The 21,607-nt window shown below is 39.8% G+C and overlaps 2 protein-coding genes across 2 annotated transcripts in view; one reads left to right on the top strand and one right to left on the bottom strand.

The window, feature by feature from the left end:
* Positions 1 to 19,045, top strand: KCTD20 (potassium channel tetramerization domain containing 20). The gene is made up of 8 exons (XM_083445838.1): positions 1 to 176; positions 5,770 to 5,972; positions 7,075 to 7,345; positions 8,592 to 8,694; positions 9,664 to 9,784; positions 10,187 to 10,384; positions 11,485 to 11,595; positions 13,030 to 19,045. The coding sequence occupies exons 2-8, from the start codon at positions 5,783 to 5,785 to the stop codon at positions 13,320 to 13,322; spliced, it is 1,287 nt and encodes a 428-aa protein (XP_083301964.1). The 5' UTR covers positions 1 to 176; positions 5,770 to 5,782; the 3' UTR covers positions 13,323 to 19,045.
* The window catches only part of STK38 (serine/threonine kinase 38), a 22,071-nt gene continuing 18,038 nt past the window's right edge, over positions 17,575 to 21,607 (bottom strand). Inside the window, exon 14 of the mRNA XM_083445789.1 lies at positions 17,575 to 21,354. Coding sequence (XP_083301915.1) covers positions 21,224 to 21,354 — 131 coding nt within the window. The 3' untranslated portion in view covers positions 17,575 to 21,223. The remainder of the gene's footprint in view (positions 21,355 to 21,607) is intronic.

The raw sequence follows: 21,607 nt of genomic DNA on the forward strand, positions 1-21,607 counted from the left end.
GTATGTACATGACTCACCATCTGGGCTTAGATAGGGGGTGGAGAATTGGATTGCAAGAGCACAAACAATTTTAACTGTCAGCTCTTCTGCTTGGTTTTGTCCACGTTCTTTATTAAATGTAGATTTCAAGATTTTGACCTGATTTCGATCAGCTGGAACCGTTTTCTGACATCCAGGTATGTAGACGATATTTAATTTGCTCTCAAAATGTATCTGTCCTTATGGGAACCTGATTCCGGTAATATAATTTGATATTGTTTAGATCAGTGTTTCAGTTGTTCAGAGCTTTTGTGATTATAGCCAAAACTTAGGACATTTTTAAAAAAATGAAAAGTAAAAACACACAAATGTGTGAGGTTTCTGGTGTCTTAAATGCAGATTATATAATTAAGATGTGTGAAAATAAGAATTGTGATGAAGTCCCAAAACTGGTATTTTTTAAGAACTGGAAAAGTTTGGGTTGTGTAGTTATAAAAGGTAAAGGCAAAATTGTTTGCTTTGGCATATAGAAAACATCCTGTTTTATTTTGTGTTGGAACGAAGTCCCTGCTCCATGTTTAGTGCAGGCCTCTGGATAGCTGCCAGAGAGCAGCGTAAAACCGGCAGCAAGCATTGTGTACCACTTTCTCACAATCCTTTGTTAAAACGTTATGGAAATCTCTTAATAGGTCTTCTACAATCCATAAACAGCTTACAGTGTGGTGGTGGAGTTTTTTTTTGCAGTCCCCATTAGTAGAAATCCCAACATTGTTTATCCTGTCCCATGAAAAAATAATAATACAGTACTTGTTTTGTGTGCTGCACCTTTAATTATTTATTTCTATTTTTAAATATATAATATTTTTTATTAGTTTTCAATTACATTCCAGGAATAGCCTCATTATAACAATACCAATTTATAATACAGTTACTAATACCAATTGTTCAAATACCGAATTATATAATTTAGGTGGCACCCCACGTGCTAGAATTGATGGTTGGATGATTTTCTTTATTTCTGTGTTCTAAAATCTTACTAATTTCAATTACATTTCTATTTTATTTCTATTAATTTCAATTACATTTCTAGTTTAATTCTATTTTATTTTTAAACGTGTTTTTGAGGTACGTACGAGGAATCCCAGGGATTCCTGCCTTTGCATCATGTTGATTCCAATATACCATAAAAGGACACCATAAGGACACCTGTTTGCGGTTCCCAACAGTTTTCATAACTACTCCTTTCTTGAAGGAAAAGAAGCTATTTCCCCCAACATTGAGGAAATTTATTAGATGTAACAATAGATGTCATAATTGACATGATGCTGCTCCTAGGAAAGCTCTCTCCCACTGTTATTTTATTTTAAAATATTTATATCCTGCTTATTTATTCATTTTTGTTATTTATTTAATTTATATACCGCCCTACACCCGGAGGTTTCAGAACAAAATCAAAATATGAAACAACAAAATATATAATCAAAATAAAAACAACAACCCAATAACCCCCCCCCTTTTAAAAAGGGCATAGGGTGTCAATCAAATCCACCAAAGGCCTGCTTACAAAGGAACGTTTTTGCCCAGTGCCTAAAGGTGCCAGGAGAACTTCTCTTTTCTGCTTTTCTGTCATTTGAACATAAGGCTGCTAATAAAATGCATGTGCATAGACACACGCAACCAAATAAAAAATAAAACACAAACTGATCACTTAAATTCCACACTGTCCTAAAACGTCATAAAAATAAACAAAATACTTTAAAATAAAAAACCACTAGTACAGACGTAACAATTTGCAATATCTTTTTTTTTTTAATTATTTATAAAATTTTCAAATATAACAATAAAGGAAAAACATTCCATTCGAAATATACATCCAATTCTAATCTTTCCACTTTCAGACTTCCTTCAGTCTATCTGGAATTTTTTCACATTATCACAATTATTCACATTTCTTCCATCTATATTGTTGTTGTTTTGTAACCAAATTAATCTTAACAATTATTATAAAACAATATTTCTTTCCATTATTATCACAGAGCTTCTTGAAAACCTACAAACGTTAATTGGCCTGCACATATATTTTTAATATACTCTGTAAATTTATTCCAGTCTTTGGTAAATCTCTGGTCTCGCCGGTTCCGAATTCTCCCCGTTAGCTTGTCTAATTCTGCGTATTCCATCAACTTCATTCTTCATTCTTCTTTCGTCGGGATTTCTTCCTGTTTCCATTTTTGTGCCACCAAAATTCTTGCCGCTGTTACTGCATATAAAAACAACTTCTCATCCTTCTTTTTTATGTAATTTCTTAGTATTCCTAATAGAAAAGTTTCTGGTTTCTTAACAAAGGTATATTTCAACATTTTTTTCAATTCATTATAAATCATTTCCCAGAAACCTTTCATTTTTTTACATTCCCACCACATATGATAGAATGTTCCTTCTTTCTCCTGACATTTCCAACATTTATTAATAACTTTATACATCTTTCCAAGTTTTACTGGTGTAAGATACCATCTGTATAACATTTTCATAACATTTTCTTTTATTGTAGTACATGCAGTAAATTTCATTCCTTCTTTGCACAATCTTATCCAATCATCAAATTGAATATTATAACCAAAGTCTTTGGCCCACTGAATCATTGCAACTTTAACCTCTTCATCCTTAGTATGCCACTCAAGTAATAATTTATACATTTTAGATAAAATTTTGACATCATTATTCACAATTTCTTTTTGAAATCTAGATTTTTCATCTTGAAAACCTCTTTCCAGCATCTCTTTTTTAAACATCGCATTCACTTGTAAGTAATGTAACCAATCAAACACATATTCTTTAACTTCATCATATGGTTTCAATTTCCATTTATTTCCTTCTTTTATAATTAAATTCTCATATGTAATCCAACTCCCCATCATATTGATCTTCTTAACACTCATTACCTCTAATGGCAACAGCCAGAATGGAGTTTTAAACTCTAATAAATTTTTGTACCTATTCCATACTTCAATCAGTGGACCTCGGAAAATGTGATTTTCAAAACCTTTATGCACTCTTTTTTTCCTCATACCATAAATATGCGTGCCAACCAAATCTATTATCATATCCTTCTAAATCCAAAAGTTCTGAATTTTCCAACTTTATCCATTCTTTCACCCAGCAAAGACATGCAGCCTCAAAATATAACTTTAGGTCTGACAGGGCAAAGCCTCCTCTATTTTTTGCATCCGTTAAAATCTTAAATTTTATTCTACGCTTCTTGCCCTGCCAGACATATCTTGATAATACTCTTTGCCATTCTTTAAATATCGTCACACCTTTAATTATTGGTATTGATTGAAATAACAACAAATTCAAGCTGGAATATTTGGCTTGTTACTGTGCAGCAAATCACTTCCCCAAAATCGATACTTTTTTGCGATAAGGAAAGTCGTAGGGAAATACAGTGGCAAAGTATGTGATAATGATTGCTTTTTGCAGTGGTTGTATAACTTCTGCAGAAACAAATGGAACAAACACTCAATAAATAGCTGGTGCAGTCTAACCTCGCCACAAAATTTGTGCAAATAAAGCACAATAAACATGTCATCTGGAAGCAGCCAGAAAGCCAAACAGTTTCCTTAGAGAGGAATTCTGGAGCCAGAGAGAAATTGCTTGCACAGTCACAGTTTTACCTCACATGGCAAGATGGCCCAGAGATGGGCTCTGGATGAAGATGTGCTTGAACTTTATTTTCTTTCTAGCGTAATCTAGAATGTCTTTTTAACAACAGAACATCTTCCTATTTTACCCCCGCCCCACATTAGCTATACTTATGGAAATTTAGATTTTATTGTGAAAAGTGATTGAGGTGTTGAACCAGATCACAGGAAAGCCAGGTTCAAATCTCCAATTCCGCCATGAAGGGTGACCTTGGGCCTTGCTTTTGGTGTAAACGACCTTCTCAGGATTGTTGCAAGGAAAAACATGGGAAAACAGGGCATGAGTCACATTGAGAACATGACCATGTATTTTCTGCCCTGAACTCCTTGGAGAAAAGAGGGCGTATGCATCAAATAAACGGAGTCATTTCAGTCAGTTGTGACTAGATTTGCCTGGTTTTGTTAGGATTTTAGCTGCTGGAGTGGGTAGTATAACCACATAGTTTCATCCACCTAAACATTAGGAAGAACTTCCTGACAGTAAGAGCTGTTCGACAGTGGAATTTGCTGCCAAGGAGTGTGGTGGAGTCTCCTTCTTTGGAGGTCTTTAAGCAGAGGCTTGACAACCATATGTCAGGAGTGCTCTGGTGGTGTTTCCTGCTTGGCAGGGGGTTGGACTCGATGGCCCTTGTGGTCTCTTCCAACTCTATGATTCTATAAAAAATGAAATATATACATAATTAGCATTGTTGTTGTCATCGTTTCTAAAGGATCTTAATCTTTTTGAATTGAACAACATATGTTTGTGTTATTTCGCCCTGTTAAGAAATATGGGAGGAAAGGCTTTGGGGAATACTGCCAATGACAGCTACATTGTTCTCTCTCTCAATTTGGATCAAAGCTGGTTTGAGGGGAAATGCAGTGTTTCTCAAGAAACAACAAAGTAGATAAGGGATTGTGACATACGTACTCTTGCTTCCCAGAGCTCACTGGATGCCAAGTAAATGGGGGTGTGCGCACAGCCTCAGTTACTACAAACCTTCCTGTGAAAACAAGAAGTCAAAGGAGGTCTTGTTTAATGCAAACATGCTGTTTTGCATAACTGTGTGCTTACAATGAATGACCCATTCTCCACTGATCTATTTCCCTCACTCACAATCCCCATCTCCAAAGGCACAATTTCTTATGCTCGGCTGAGTCCTCCTTACACACACACACACACACACACACACACACACACCACTGACTACTGAAGGCTTGGTGCTCATTGACCGAAAATAGCTCCTCTTGCTGCTGGTTTCAGCCCGCCCTGGCTGTGATGCTGCAGATGTCAAATAAGGATAAGGGGGTGACCGTAGGAGTGAGAGATGCAGGAATAAGGAGGCGGATCTCTAGAAGAAAAACCATTGCAGCCCACGCACTTTTTATATGCCACGTAGTAACTCTGGGTTTAAAGGAGGGAAAAACACAGTGGCATTCAGAGGGTGACCTCAAGTCCCCCTCTGCCTCTTGGTGCAAATTATGTTTCTAGGGCACAGTTTTAAGGTTATGTATACAGAAACTGGATAATATGTCAACAGTGTGATTAAGTCTTGCTAACATTAGACCGCTAGATGCAGAATAGGAAAAGCCATTGGGCATTTCATTAGACTTCCAGAGTGGTGTTAAATATTGTTCATGTAATATTGTGGTCCATGTTGGCAGTTAACACAGGAAGCCTTAGGATATCCCCCCCCCAGCACCAAGCAATGTGGTAACGGCTGTTTCCTATATTTAAATTGGACAGAGGAACACTGTTGTTGGTTTTTCTGTACACATTATAACTTTAAAGCACATTCAAAGCACAATCTTTCTCTCAGAGGTCTGGGCACTTTAGTTTACCCCCTCATAGAATTCCTAGCTGCCCTTAACAAACCAGCCCTTACTCCCACATACGTGTGCTATGGATTGCAAGCTCAGTAAACTTTATAGCAGGGATGGGGAATCTGATTCTCTTAAGATGTTATTGAACTGCAACTCCCATCATTCCTGAATATTGGCCCTGCTGGCTGAGGCTGATGGGATATAGGTGTGGGCCACTCCCCCTAGGCCACATCAGGTAGAGAATTTTTTCCCAGATGTAACCCTCATTACCATTTCTTCCTTACAGGACTTTTCTCCAGATGGGCAGTCACTTTGAATTACGGATGCCTCAAATGAGTATTAATCGTGCCACTGGAATGGAACGATCAAGCAATCAAGAATCTTGTCAGCTGACCGAAAACATGACTTCTACAATCCATGATCTAGGAGAAAGCAGCCAGAAACAGTGTGGGCAAACCATTACCATGTCTCCACTATGCAGAAATCATGGTAAAGTCAAGAGTGTTTGCTGTAGAATGTGCAAGGCACAGCCCAGCCCTGTTGATCCTTTTCAGATCAACTACACATTATACTAAATGAATCTTTTGAGCATTGCATCATTATATTGTTGCTGTTATTATTTGTTTTAACTAGCAGCTTTGGAGAGGAGACCGAATTAGGATCGGGACCATGACACATGAAAGGGTGAAGCTCTTTCCTCCCATGCCACAGCCCTAATTAAAATCACCACCACCAAGCTGTTATTTTGTAGAGGAGGAAACTGCCTCCCTCCTATGCCAAATATCACGAGGAGGAAATGGAATTTTCATAGGGATCACTGCATGGGATGGAGGGAATTTTTATTTTTAAGCTAACCCTAACCCCTTCCCTCGCCATGATCAGCCTCCTTCCCAGATAGATGGTGTTTGAAATTTTAAAAAGAACTGGGCTGTGAATGTCTGTTGCATGTGTAGCCAAAACAGCACCACCCATGCCCAAGGCTTAGAGGGACGCCAAGGTTTGGGGGAACATTAAGGTTTGCAGAAGCTGGGGGGGGGGGCTTTTCCACCCTACACATAAAAAAATAAAACAGTAAGTTCAAGTCCTATAAAGACTGTGCTTACTGGCCATGGATCCTGACTAAGGGGGAATGGGACAGAAAACAGGTGGAAGGAAGAATAGTTTGAAATATCATCAAGGAGAGCATGGTTGCTAAATGTGAGTGTGCTAACTTGAACATACCAATACTTGTATGTGTATGATCAGATTGTGTTTACGTGGCTGATTTGTGTGTCATAGACTGCTGTTTACAGATGTGTCAGGATGTTTTAGTAATCTACTAAGTCAGTGGTGCATATTCTCTTAGCATTGTATTGTCACCTATAATAATAATAATAATTTATTATTTATACCCCGCCCATCTGGCTGGGCTTCCCCAGCCACTCTGGGCGGCTTCCAAAAGAATATTAAGATACTGTGATACATCAAACATTAAAAGCTTCTCTAAACAGGGCTGCCTATTTGGTTATTAAACTTTTGTTATAGATCGCTTTTTTTTGGTAATCTGTCTAATGCATTTAACTCAATTGCGGCTTTCATCTGCTGTGTTTAGATCATGCAGAGTTCAGATATGCTTCCCATCCAGCAAGTCCTCAGTGTTCTAACACTCTTGAAGACACCAAAGGCATTTTCTTCCAAGTGGGGAGTAAAAGAAACCTCGAATATTACACTACTAGCCAAGAGCAGTTTGGGAGTGGTTGTAGCAGCTTGAACAACAGTACGCAAGTCCAAGCGCCAGAGAAAGTGACTCTTGTCGTTGATGGCACTAGATTTGTTGTAAATCCCCAGATTTTCACAGCTCATCCTGATACTATGTTAGGAAGGTAAGTGTCTTCATTACCTTTTTAAACCTTGCAGACTACTTAAATGGAAACAAAGTGTATCGCTACTCCTGCTGATAGGGTGTGCTTTGCAGTCTGAATAGGGTTAGGAGGATGGTTTGTAATTTTGGAAGGCCATCTAGCTTTAGAATTCTGTCCTCATCATTCCCATTGGAATTTGAAGGTGTTCCACTTCATGAGGTTATTTGCATTTAACTTGTTAATGCATTCCAGTGAAATCAGATAACTCCCAAGTAAACGGGTTTAGCATGAGGGACCAGAATGAAGGTTCCGCTGGAGATGTTCATGGTACGTTGACCTTATGAGACATCTCAAAGATTATGTGATGAATGCCACTCACTGGTCTACATATGAGCAATCTTATGGCAAGGATAAGGAACCTTTAGCTCTCCAGAAGTTGTTGAACTACAACTTCTGTCTGTCCCAGCCAGCCTGACAAATGCTAAAGGACCATGGGAGTTGTAGTCCAGCAATATCTGGAAGACCACAGATTCCCTATCCTTGTCTTATGATCAAACCACAAGAGGCTTTTATACATTTTCATTTTATTTACAAAAAGCAGCCACAAAGAGAGGGATAGTGGTTTAACCCTTTTCTAATTCTCCTCTGCCCCCAGTTACTGGTGCCTGTCCCAACTGAGTTTTATTTTTAATAGAGCAAATAGCAGCTTCTGGGGGCAATTTTCAGCAAGACGCTGGTGTGTGACATTAGCTCTCCCACCCCCACCCCCGTAACAACATCCTGATCTGGATTCCTTCCCACTCACCTGCAGCCTCCCCGTGGCTGCTTTTTTTGTGAATGAAGAGACATAGCCAGTCTCAGCACATTTTTAGATGATTTTAATTCATGTCCAGTGGTCAGATCCTGATTGTATCCAGGTTTGAAGGCAGCATGTAAACCCTCATTTCCTGGTTTAGGAATTAAGGATATAAGTGTCAAAGTTGGATGCATGGAGGCAGGAGCAAGATGGAATTATGTGGGCACACAGTTCATTCTCAGATTATGACCATCTGAACTTTTGAGAACTGCATGCAGTTTTCTCAGCTGTGTAAAATGCCATCCATCTCCTTAATAAAGGGCTTAATAATTACTGCATTCTCAAAGAAACACTTGCCATGATTGACATGGTTCTTTATTTAGATAATTTCAATGTGTTCTGTTTACTTCAACACACCAGCTGGCATTTGGAGACAGCCATCTTAAACCCATGTATGGATTATCATTTCAGAATGTTTGGACCAGGACGAGAATATAACTTCACTCGGCCGAACGAGAAGGGTGAATATGAGATTGCGGATGGAATTAGCTCCACGGTGTTCCGGACTGTGCTGGTGAGGAAGCCCCCAAAGTTGCAGAAGTAGGGTTCTTCCTCCAGTTTGTAAAGTTCCTATTCCTGCCTTCACATTCAAAGGAACTTTGAGCTTTCTCATGTATCTTCTGCTTTATTTATAGATCTGTTTCTTTCTCGTTTCCTTCCTATTTCTTACTTCTAAGGCAGCGCCTATCACTTATATTGTGTATTGTTGGGAATAACACTTTCTGCGTTGTCCCATATAACTAGTAATGTTTTTCGTTCATGGTATATGTACACAGTGCTGGCTCCAGGTTTGGGGAGGTTCTTGGACCCAGTGGTGGCCCCCTCCCTCAGTGAGTCTACCGCCTCATGGCCATTATGGGCAGCTGTTGCTGCTCCTCTGCCACCTCATTGTCATTGCTCCCACCTGCTCGCTTGCCAGGCAGCCAATGAGCAAAGAGGCAGCGGCTCCTGCACCTCCTCCTCCTCCTCTCCACCTTTTTTGTTTGCTTGATGATCCCCTTGAAGGCCAGAGTGACAGGCAGGTGAATAAGCAGGTTGCAATGGTGAAGGGAAGGAGCGAATCCAGGGGACTCTGATCAGTGGATACTCTGATGGAATATGGGGCAACTATGCCAGCTCCGGTGCCATGGTAGAATATGGTACTAATTCATAATGTTGAGCTTTAAAAAACAAACACAATGATTTGAAAGACGCATTCATCTATGTTAGATCGGAGTCATGAGATAGCTCAGTTGGTAGAGCATGAGGCTCTCAGGGCTGTGGGTTCGAGTCCTATGTTGGGCAAAAAGATTTCTTCATTGCAGAGATGACCCTCACAATCCCTTCCAACTCTACTGTTCTATGAGTCGAACTCCCTAGTCAATAACCAGGTGGGAGGCTGCCTGGTGCCCTGGGTGCATCCCTCCATACTTTTGGAAGGAAGAACAGGGTACAAGTGAAATAAACAAGAGCAATAATAAACACAGCTGCATTTTCCTTTCAGGATTATTACAAAACTGGAATCATTAACTGTCCCGATGGGATTTCTATTCCGGATCTCAGAGACACGTGCGACTACCTTTGCATCAACTTTGATTTCAACACAATCAAATGTCAAGACTTAAGTAAGTGTGGCCAAACTCGAAGGAGCGGCGGGCAAATGCTGCGCATGTCGGGGCCATTCCGCTCCAGACCCTGCTAGTCAGGGTGGCATTTGAGACGTAGGGAGTTGGGTCTCTGACTTTCTCTCAGGCGGCTTTGAAAGAAGGTATCAATGGCCACTAGCCATGATGGCCATGCTATGCCTCCGCGGTTGGAGGCATTAATGCCTCTGAATACCAGTTCCTAGAAACCGCGGGCGGGGAGAGCGATCTTGTGCTTGCGGGTTTTCCAGAAGAGGCCCCTGGTTGGCCACTGTGAGAACAGGATTCTGGGCTCAATGGACCATTTGCCTGATGCAGCAGTGCTCCTCTTAATATCCTTCCAGCCGGATGCAAAGGGCTCACGTGTGACTTATTTCCTGTTAGGTGCATTATTGCATGAGCTGTCCAACGATGGGGCTCACAAGCAGTTTGACTGCTATCTGGAGGAGCTGATCCTGCCGATAATGGTGGGCAATGCCAAGAAGGGAGAACGCGAGTGTCACATTGTGGTGCTAACGGATGAAGACATAGTGGACTGGGATGAAGACTACCCACCTCCAATGGGAGAAGAATACTCACAAAGTAAGGGATCTGCATTTAATTATATATATATATATATAAAAATAATACAATTTCTAGAAAGTTATTTTAAAAACCAACTTATGCCGCCACATGGTATACATGATGTGTGTTGTCTTAACTAAGGCTGAAAAAGAAAGAAAATACAGTTACAATGGGGGTGATTTATACCAACCAAAAAAATTCCGAACGGTATACTTATTGTCTAACTTTTTAAAAGTGTTATAAGGATAATATAAAATTGTTAAATGAATAAGAAATGGATAGGAATTTCTTTTTTGCCTTGTGCAGAGGCTCATTCCCAAAAATCCTTGCATTTCAGTGTCTGGTTATACACATAAAAGTCCAATTGATCACGGCGTTTAAGAACTATGGCTAGATGTAAGATTGTAGGCTGAATGCCTACCAACCCCATAATCTATACATGTAGTAAATCTGTAGTTTTTGTTCATATGTTGCTCAGGATCCAAGCATCTTAATTCATCACACCCTCCCTCTTAACAGCAAATTTCCCATGGGGGGGGGGAGCAGTTCTTTCTGAAGCAAATGTTTGCATTGCTATTATTAATGGTTTGCAGAATATTTATTATTATGTATTAAATTGGATTGAGTTGGGAGAGGCAATTTACCAGTTTCCCTTGTGCCTTCCAAACATCCGCTTGGTGTGGGAGGTGGACCTGTCATCTTCCCTCCATGGGCAGAAGGATATGTTCCATGTGTGGAAGGTGAAGTCAGGATGCAACCCAATATTATTTGAGAAATGTGTATCCTGTCTTTCTAGCAAATGGTGCTCAATATCACAGATGATTATTTATTAATTATTATTATTCAGCATTATTATTATGTATTATTGCTATATTTAATTAACAAGATTCTTATACCGTTAAAAATTAAATGAACCTCTAAGTGGTTTTACACAAAATATTAATTTAAAAAATGGCAAAAAACAGATTTTAGAACCAGTGAACGTCCCAGGACGTGTGAAATTGCTAGTGTCAAAGGTTTTAACCATCCTCCCAGTCATTTAAAAAAAACTGCTAACCTGTCAAATTTGCCACTGCTACAGTTGTCAGATTTTTAAAATACTATTTTCTTTGTTGTAGTTCTGTATAGTTCTAAGCTCTACAGATTCTTCAAGTACATTGAGAATCGGGATGTAGCAAAAACGGTTTTGAAAGAACGTGGCCTGAAAAACATCCGAATTGGCATTGAAGGCAAGTAACAGTGTTTTCCCGAATAGCAAAAGCTTTTCAGAAGAAGCCAGAAGTTTCCTGTAGCAACTCTGCATTTACTGGGTCTACTAACAGATAGTACATGGGTGACTGAGCTAACTTTGCTGCTCTGCAACCCTTCGATTTTGGGTCACCAATTTCATGACTAACCTTTTTTTGCAGAGGGAGCCCTAAACGTTGCCTGTATCTGATGCTGCTGGCAAGAGCCCTGAGATTAGCTGTGTTTCATTTGGAGATGCGATTTGGCAGTCATCCCTGGGCTGAAGGCTGTGTACACACCAGTGTTAATGCACACGTGGGTTGTTCAGAACCTGTTTTTCCATGTGTGCTTTGGGGAAGTTTGTTCACCCACATGAGTGCTTTCAATTGAAGTGTGCCTCAGTGTTTTCCATCCACTCTAGGAGGCAGATGTACAATGTTTTGTTGTCCCCTCTTCACAGTTAGTACTTCTTCACCCTCCTTGAGTTCCGGAAACCTGAAGTCCATACTGCACAAATAGCGCACACAGTATTTGTTCATCTGTGTGCACTGCCAATTTTTATTGTATTTCTGAGATACATGTTTTTAGGTATACCGCACTTGCACAAGGCAGGTTATTTTTTTTTTAAGTGTGTGTATGTGTTTCACCCATGGGATGCGAGTGGAGCTGTGGGTTAAACTAGGGCCTAGGGCTTGCTGGTCAGAAGGTCGGCGGTTCGAATCCCCGCAACGGGGTAAGCTCCCGTTGCTTGGTCCCTGCTTCTGCCAACCTAGCAGTTCGAAAGCACGTCAAAGTGCAAGTAGATAAATAGGTACCGCTCCGGTGGGAAGGTAAACGGCGTTTCCGTGCGCTGCTCTGGTTCTCCAGAACTGGCTTAGTCATGCTGGCCACATGACCCGGAAGCTGTACCCCGGCTCCCTCGGCCGATAAAGCAAGATGAGCACCGCAACCCCAGAGTCAGTCACGACTGGACCTAATGGTCAGGGGTCCCTTTACCCTTACTTTATGTGTTGCACTAGGGGGTGTGTTGATAGATGACACCCAGCAAAACATTGCCACACACACAACAAGAACACTGACACAATGTGCTTCAGTTCATCTGCAGTATATACAATATAAAACTACAGTCAGTTTTATATTGTATTCCTACCCCACGCTCCTTGTTTACTGCATTGTCCACAGACCAGGACAATCAAAATTAAACGTTGGAGAGACAGGGAGCACAGGCTGCCATTTGGATGAGGACAATTCCATGTGGGTGGCACGGAAAACATGCGCCCATGAGGCACCTTGAATCCACTTTAAACAGTGTTGTGTATACAGCCTGTACAGTTTCATCAGCACAGTCCTAGTTTGAACCCTGGGGATACTCTTCCTTTGGGCTGCTCACAGGGCCTGGGCCGAGATGGTTAACAGTGCCAAAATATTTGTTTCAGGTTACCCCACCTGTAAAGAGAAAGTGAAGAGGAGGCCTGGAGGGCGCTCGGAAGTTATCTATAATTATGTGCAACGCCCATTCATCCAGATGTCATGGGAAAAGGAAGAGGGAAAGAGTCGCCATGTTGACTTCCAGTGCGTTAGGAGCAAATCTCTAACAAACCTCGTGGCGGTGGGGGAAGATGTGGCGGAAGACCAAGAAGTTATGCTGCACCACCCGCCCCAGGTGGATGAACTTGACAGACTGAATGCACCATTTTCTCAAATGGATCCTAATGAGCTTCCGGAATAATGTAGCTAAAGTGCAGTGTTTTCTCAAATGGATTTGGTTGATTGACTGGCTCAGGACTGAATATCCAGATCGGCCTGCTGCTAGTTTTCATACAACTGGATCTCTTAAAAGCTATTGCATTACCATAATTGCTTTATTCTCTAAATACAGTCTACATAAGTAGAAAGGACTAGTGTTATTACATCATTTGCTGAGGCCTCCCAAGTATTCTCCAATGAGAACGTGGACTCTGGGAATTAAGTTTACATCTCACCCTGTCAAAGAACAGAAATAAAATGTTCTCATTGAATTGAAATACGGTGTAAATATACATACAGTTCTGTGTTAATGCTTAGCAGCCATCGCTTAGTTACAAACAGGCCAAGCTCTATAGCAATAATGACTTCACCGTCATGGGACAATTACCAGTAAGAATAAAAAAACTATGTTTCCCGTCAGTTGGGTGCAGCTACACAACAGATAGCCTATGCAGTCCAGTGTTGTTGCCTTTTAAGTTTCCTTTTCAGTAGCTGTCCCACCAACTCCTTAAATTGCTTCTTAATCTCCAGGACCTGCTGGGAAGAGATTGAAAACTCTGATTTCAGAGGCATACCAAACAAATTCACTCTGAGTTATCAGTTTTCAAGAAACCAAATACCAGTCTGCACTACAAAATGCTACGTTTTCAACTCAAGGCACAGTTGCTCTGCCATCCCGATACTTTAAAAAAGAAAAAAAAACTAACAGAACCGGACACAAGTTATTGCATTAGTGAATCCCATAAAAGTTGTGATTTTAGGCAAGTTTACCTAGGAGTAAATCCTATTGAAAAGCATGGGACTTTTCTTTCAACTAAACTTGCATAGGATTGTGCTGCAAGTCTTCTGTAAAAGGGTTAAAGTTCTTTATATTCAGCCATACAAATGAAGAAGCGGCTCTCTCTACATGTATCTGTAACTTGCTCTCTATTATGACTGTCGTAAATGAGTAGGAATATCTTTTAAGGTTACAGTGAGTGCTGAATCCTACTGGATTCAGCAACAAAGCCAAGTGCAGAGTGCTTGGCGCAGTACAGATGTATTGCATAAACATTACAATGTTTGTCTCTGCATAGCCCTGCCAATCTTCTCTATTTTGTGTTACTTCCTTGGTTCCGTTCCAGGATTCTCATCTTGCTGCCACCTGCGTGAAATATAATATTGAACCTCTTCAAATGTTCAACAACAGCACATGGTATTAGTGCTGCAGAGGCAATACGACTTCACAGTGCGTGTAGCAGAAATGCCTGTCTTGATTTTGGATGATGTTTAGCTTTAATGGCTGCAATAGAAATTGTGATTTAGGATTGTGGATGGGAGGGGATGCTGCTCTTCGGTGCCAGGATATTCAGATCATTACCAACCTTGCAATGTTTTTTTTAAAGTTTGGTGGGATTTAAGATTTTATAATAAAATATGCCCTAAGATTAAAAGTTCCTAACATGAAGAAAGCTAGCACTTCTCACCTGTATGTTAGCTTTCAGTGTACAGCATGGGTAGGCCTGGGGGCCAGATCCGGCCCAATCGCCTTCTAAATGCGGCAAGGACGGTCTGGGAATCAGTGTGTTTTTACATGTGTAGAATGTGTCCTTTTATTTAAAATGCATCTCTGGGTTATTTGTGGGGTGTAGGAATTCGTTCATTCCCCCCCAAAAAATATAGTCTGGCCCACCACATGGTCTGAGGGACGGTGGACTGGCCCACGACTGAAAAAGGTTGCTGACCCCTGGTGTACAGGGAGATTTTGATGGGTTAAGCTCAGGGAAACATGCTGGTAGTTTGACTGGGAATTGGCTGTTATATGAGTTATGCACTGTAGTTATACCTGCCCATTACACTAAGGTGTTTCAAAAGCTTAGGCCATCCTCTGCAAAGTAGAGAAAAAACTTTTGACACATTCAAATGAAGAATCTTACTGCAGAAGAAAGCAAATACACACCCGAAGTCCTGAATTTTCAGCAACTTCACAGTGTGATTTTAGAACAGGTTGTGTATAATGCTGGTCTGCATTAACATGTAGAGAACTATCAGCACCTGCAATTATATACTTTTTTTAAAAAAATCAATGCACCAAATATGTCTATTTTAAGAGCCTCAAAAGAACAAATGTGTAGCTGACTGCCATCTACTTGGGATCTGCTTAGAGGAATTAAGTGAATAGATATTGCCAGATAGTGGAGATAGCTTTCCAGAGTCAGAATAAATCGAGTTTATACTTCCAGTGAAGGGAGAATCGTCCAAGGTCACTAATTTATGTAACAAATGGTCTTTTTCATTTTCAATTAAACTTTTTGGTTTTATTTCCAAGCAAGATTAATGGACTGTGCTATTGTTACACTGTTGAAGATGTTAAAACAGATTTGTAGCACAATCTTATACATGATTACTCAAAAGTAAGCCCCATTATGTTCAAAGGGGCTTTCTGGAAAGTGTGCATAGTTTTGCAGCCTTAGAACTGTATAAAGGAAGCTTTTATCATTTCTGATCCAGTTATTTTATTTAAACAGCCATTCAACCTCTCACGAAAGTGCCTACAGCAACGTTTTTCAAAAGCTGCACTACTTGTGCTGTCCACAAGGCAAGGTGGTCTTTTTAGAAATATTTAATTAGAAAAATATAGGGTGATTTATAGACAGGTGTCAACACCGAAAGAAACCCCAGCATGAAAATTATGGGAGAATACTTCCAGTATTAAATTCAAAAATTTGGGTAAGCGAAGTTTGCCATTCTCACATGTGTGTAAGAGCCATTCCCACAAATGCACTGAATGTTGATAGAAAATTGAACCACTTTTACAGCTGGTTTGATGTGCTTGTCCTTTGCAGAAACTACTTACCTGTGAGGGTGGTGAGAATTTTTGATAAAATCTCTAACTTAGGAATTTTCAGAGTAGCTGCTTAGAAGATTACAATTTCATACAGTAACCATGTTTGGCAGCTACATTAGTGTTTCCAAAAGAAAGTGCTGAAAGTCAGATACACGTTTCTAGACATTCAGGGATGCATGTTGAGCCCACGATGGCTATAACAACATGATCATGTCTGCTGCATGTTCACGGAACATATAGCTGCCCTTCGCATTTTACATTTGCTGCAGCAGACACACTAGTATAGGCAAAAACAAAGACAACTGCCACAGTTAGGTTGCTTTCCCAAAGAAACAATGTATTTATATCTGATGCAAAATAAAAAAATAAAGTATTATATAGCATTGTCCAACTAGGAGTATTGGACTAATGGGATATTTCTATTCTGGGGTGATTTACTTCCTCTTCCATTATCTGTAATTAAAAAGGCACAAAAACAAGTTTCTCCTTTTTTATTTTGTTCAATATTCAGTGTTTACATTATCATACCTTTAAATAAAAAAAAATTAAATACTTTTCTGGTAGTTGTTTACGTTACCGTTTTCAAAGAGTTGCCTTTTATCTGCTGTGTTATGTTTCTAATCCTGTGTTGTCTCTTTTTTCTGTGTTGTTTTTCTAGTCAACTTGAATATGGTCTGGAAAATCATTTTCTTTGCATTACCTTGATGCTAAAGAACAGTGTGCCCCTACCTGTACTCTCCAGAGGGAGCCACACTGGCCCCAGCCCCCACCTGTGTGTACACATGGTATAAAGAATGTATATAGCCACATCCCGTGTAACAGGAAACACCTGGTGCCACCACTAACTCTTTAACACACGTGAAGCAACCCTGAAGATATTTCATGTTAGAACAAAAGTTTGCAAAATGCATGGCTGAGAAGGAGGATGCTCGTAAGTGCTCTCAAGCATAACGAAAAGTGTTTTTACGACACTTTCTTTTGAGAGGCAGGCCTTATCTACAGTTCCCCATCATCATCCAGTGCTCTGTATCCCTTTCTATCCTGCCTCCCTTGCCTAAGTTGTGCTATTTCCAAAACTTATCAATTCAGCAACTGGAATTGGGTTTCTCCCCTCCCCCCTTTATTTTCCCTTTTATACAGGTGCTGTTTCTCTTTTTATTTTTCTCTTATGTACATCTCACCATGTTTAGTGCACATATAATTATGTACTTTTTCATCTTTCAATGAAGATGTCGGTTGGGGGGGAAATTCAGCGACTGGAATAAGTGAACATGTCTATTGCTCATTATTCACTCTTATTGCACCTAATCAACACACTTAGCAAATACATCCAGGCACCCCCTTTGATTACCTCAGTGTCATCTGTTGCAAACAATAAGCCTTTCAATTCAAATAACTTCACAAAACATTAGCAAAACTACATTTATTGAGGAAGTATTTTAAACAGCTCAGAATGCAAAGACACTTCCATAAAAATTGGTCTTCACACAAAACCCCAGAATCATGTACAAAGTATATGAAATTTTACACTGCAAGTAGTTACAGCTGTATGCAGATACAAAATCAATTTTAATCGGCCATAAGGCGGAACCCAGGCACATTGGTTAAGCAGTACCTAAGTGCAATACTCTGCTAATAATCACACACAACTGGCAGCATTGCTTATCTTAAGTCTCAGCCAGGAATTTTCTCCTGTACCCAGACACGCCAAAAATGTAGTATTTTGCAGCTTTTTGTTGTGCCAGAGAGACATCAGCGCTACTAAATACCTCAGTAGAACAGGAAACAGAAAAATGATACCAACTTGCATTATGAGTAAGCTGTGTAATTGTTTGGCTTCTAGATCTAAAACTGGTTTCGAAGAAGAAATGTGCCACCCCGGAAAGGCAACAGTTTCTCTAGCATTTACTATGGGCTGCTGCAGGGTGACAAGAGCTAGGAACATGAGATTGGCAGCCACCTGTGGATTGTGCAGTCCCTGCCACATTAATTGTGGTTAAGCATTGGCATTAAGCATCGACACTTACAATGGTCATTAAGGCTTATTGGGATTCCTGTTTAACCAGGATTTAAATACAGGTTTCAGATCTTGGTTAAATGAGAACCTTAATTCTCTAAATTAGTGCCAACAGACTACTTAACTGATTAAAGAGGACATTTACTGCAGTGACAGAGTTCATGCGGAAGCTCTCTAAAAAAATTGTTAAAAGGAAGCCAGCATTATTTGCAACAGCCAATATATGATCTTCTCAGTTAATACTCCTGCTTTAGTGTTGTTGTTGTTGTTGTTTTAAAAAAGCAAAATCATAGGGATCCAAGTTATAATGTTGCTATGAGAGGGCAGCATTGATTTTACCCACCCACCCCCCAAAAAAGAAAATGGTTCACAGACTGATGTTCCAAGTTCCCAAATGCTTAATTCTCATTTCCATAAGCTTGTTGATGCATAATGTCCTTATTTGTGGGGAGCCTTCATTCACTGCACTGGCAGTGTTAATTAAGCACACTGGGTGACCTCTGGCAACTCAACTATGCTCTTGGCTGCTGCAGAGACTACAGGAACAAGGATTCGACCTCAGTTATAACAATATGCTATATTCATTCTCACTACAATACACAAAGTAAATCTTTCAAAAATTCCCAACAGTAGAAGACAGAAAATTACACCTTGTACTGCAATTCAATTTACTCACGTACACACAATGCTTGCACTCATCTGTCACACTGTGGCACAGAGATGCTTTGCTAAATGGTCATAATGCAAAAGGAAACATCAAAGAGGCATGCAAGAATCTTGTTTTCTTCCCTTTTGTGCAAGTTATTGGCTGGGCAGCTCTCTAGGCAATCAGGTTATCCTGAGACCTTCTACAGCTTTTTTTTTTTTAAAAAAAGGCTTTTAAAGCACCAGTTATGTATGCTACATATTTTCAACATTCAGCAAGCACCAGAAATTTAACTTTAAACCCATCATTATCTAACCAGTAAGCAAAACTCTAGCCCCACCATGTGTAGGACACGTCATTGGAGCACAGTAATAATTACAAACTAGGCACAGAGGATATATTAAAGCAGGAATAAGAGTTACCTCCCTATAGCCTCTCTCTAGATACATTTTGTGGACAAAGCCTAAATGCAAAATATTTCATCAGTGACCTTCTCACTGAAGCTTCTGTGCATTGCCACATCTAGAAAACTAATTAAGGACCAGGATCTATCTAGATTTATAGGAGCACTAGGAAAGATAGGAAACACTCGTGGTATGATGATTTGGGAGGGAGGGGGGGTTCCAAATCAGTACACAAGACTGCCTACCAGTGAAGGGCATGTGTAACAGTGCAGATTGGAGAACAACCACTATTAAAACCGTTTTTAATGTTTTAGCACATTAATCCCTCCAATTAATTTGCTAAAACTCCGATCAGATAAGGACAGATGAACCATCAGAGGACAAGTGAACTACTGCATAATTATGCACATTCAGTGAAAATGACTAAGACACCTGTTATTGAAATATTGCAGGCTTCATCAGACCTTCTAAAGGCAGAGACAACAATAATATTTGTCGACTGTCTCCTAAATTACAACTGAATCCTGATCTCTACCTTTGTACAAGAACAAAGGACTTTAACTTCTTTCAGCCTATTTGGGCATCAGAGCTCCTTACTAAAGGAAAGCTTAATGTTTTTACTAAATTGCCCAGTAACATAGCCTGATGTACAAGGACCATCCCAAGTCATCATGTTTAGGTCTCCTCCTCTGGCTTTCCTGTCTTCATTTTGGCTCCAGATGCACTAGGTCTCCTCCTGTACTGTTACCTGCCCCCATCCTCAGCCTGGAGCTTAACATTGTCTTGAACAAATTATTTCAAAGATAGTTATCTGAACAATATGATGAACTACATGAGATACACCAAATGATGGCAGTCTCATGTATCATGCAGAGCCTGAGAGGGCAGGGGTCCACCTTAAGAATCTGAAGAACACTCAGAGGGTCAGTGCTACCTAATGGCAACAGCCCAAGAAGTAGAACTGCACCATGTAGATCCTTTGAACAACCAGTCACTATGATCCCATTACTTCCTGTAGAGCACTCCTAGGTTATCCCAAAAGGCACTTCAGGGCTCTCTGCGTCCAAGCTTCAGAAAGATAAAGCTCCAAAGTATATTATGCCACTAACACTTACATTTTACAATTCTCTGCTTGCAGCAACTTCCTAAGCTTTCATTAATCAAAGTCTTGAGAGTGAGAAGTAGGGAAAGAATCTGAAAAAGCAGGGCTCCTTTCACAGTATTAACTATGGTATCCTAATAATGCTATTAACAGTGATTTCTTTCTTACTACCAAGTAGAATGCAGTTACATAAATCTCTCAAGGAATCATCTTTAGCTCTCTTGACAATGCTTGTAAAAAAGCGTAACATTCCCCAAATCTGAAGTTTAGAAGGGGGGAAAAGCTCAATACTTTAGGATTACTATTTTAGTACCAACAGTAAAGTGCAGCAGCTTTTGAGGCCATTGTTGGGTTGAAAAAATTGCTATCCAAAAGGCTTTTGAACTAAGTATACAACACACTAGTGACAATTAAGGCAATACAGGTTTTGCCCTCCTATAGGATAAGCTTCTGAGAATTTGGTCTACCTCATACTAGTTATTGCTCTGTTTCCTGTACAATACCTTAGCCCTTAGAATTGTGCTGTACCTTTGCACAGCACTTGCAAAACAGAAGATACAAAAAAAACCCAAACCACAATTATGTTATACTCTACAATGTAAATAAAAGCTTGCACTCTCCTTCTTGAAGTAACAGTCTTAGGAATTTTAACTAAAGCCAGAATAACCTATTTCTGCAATAAAATCTGCAAAGGCAGGCTCATAAGTGCCATTTGTGGAAGTTTTCAATGCATAAATCCATTTAAATGTAAACACTGTGCATAATGATGTTATTTTGCACTCTTCTCAAGAGTTCACAGGCCTCAGATAAAGTTTATGAAGCATAGGAGAAAAAAACTTGTGCTGACAGGAAAGAATGAAGGTTCAGGAATAGTTTTGTTGTGAGTCACTACTTTCCTGCTTTCATGTATGAAGGTATTGCTCCTCGAGCTGTCAGGCCTTCAAACCGCTTGTAGGTATAATTTATAAAGACCCAGTCTTTGTTCTTGTAGTCTGTCTCTGGATGGTTGCTTGTGGTCACTGATTTTAAAAAAGAATATAGAGGTATTAAGTTATTAATAATAACTAAGGAGTTTAAGAGAACACAACTTTGCATTAAGAACATTTTAGGAAAACCCTGGACTCCTTCAGTTTATTTTAAAAGTGCAAATGTTTCAGTTAGAATTACAGACAGCTAAATGTAAAGACACCTCAAAGTAGCCTCTACAAATCTATTCTGCAATCTGCAGCCATCATTCTCCATGCTACTGAAAGCCCTGAACATGTCTAGCAT

The sequence above is a fragment of the Podarcis tiliguerta genome (genome assembly GCF_965153285.1).
Source record: "Podarcis tiliguerta genome assembly, chromosome: 6".
NCBI lineage: Eukaryota > Metazoa > Chordata > Lepidosauria > Squamata > Lacertidae > Podarcis > Podarcis tiliguerta.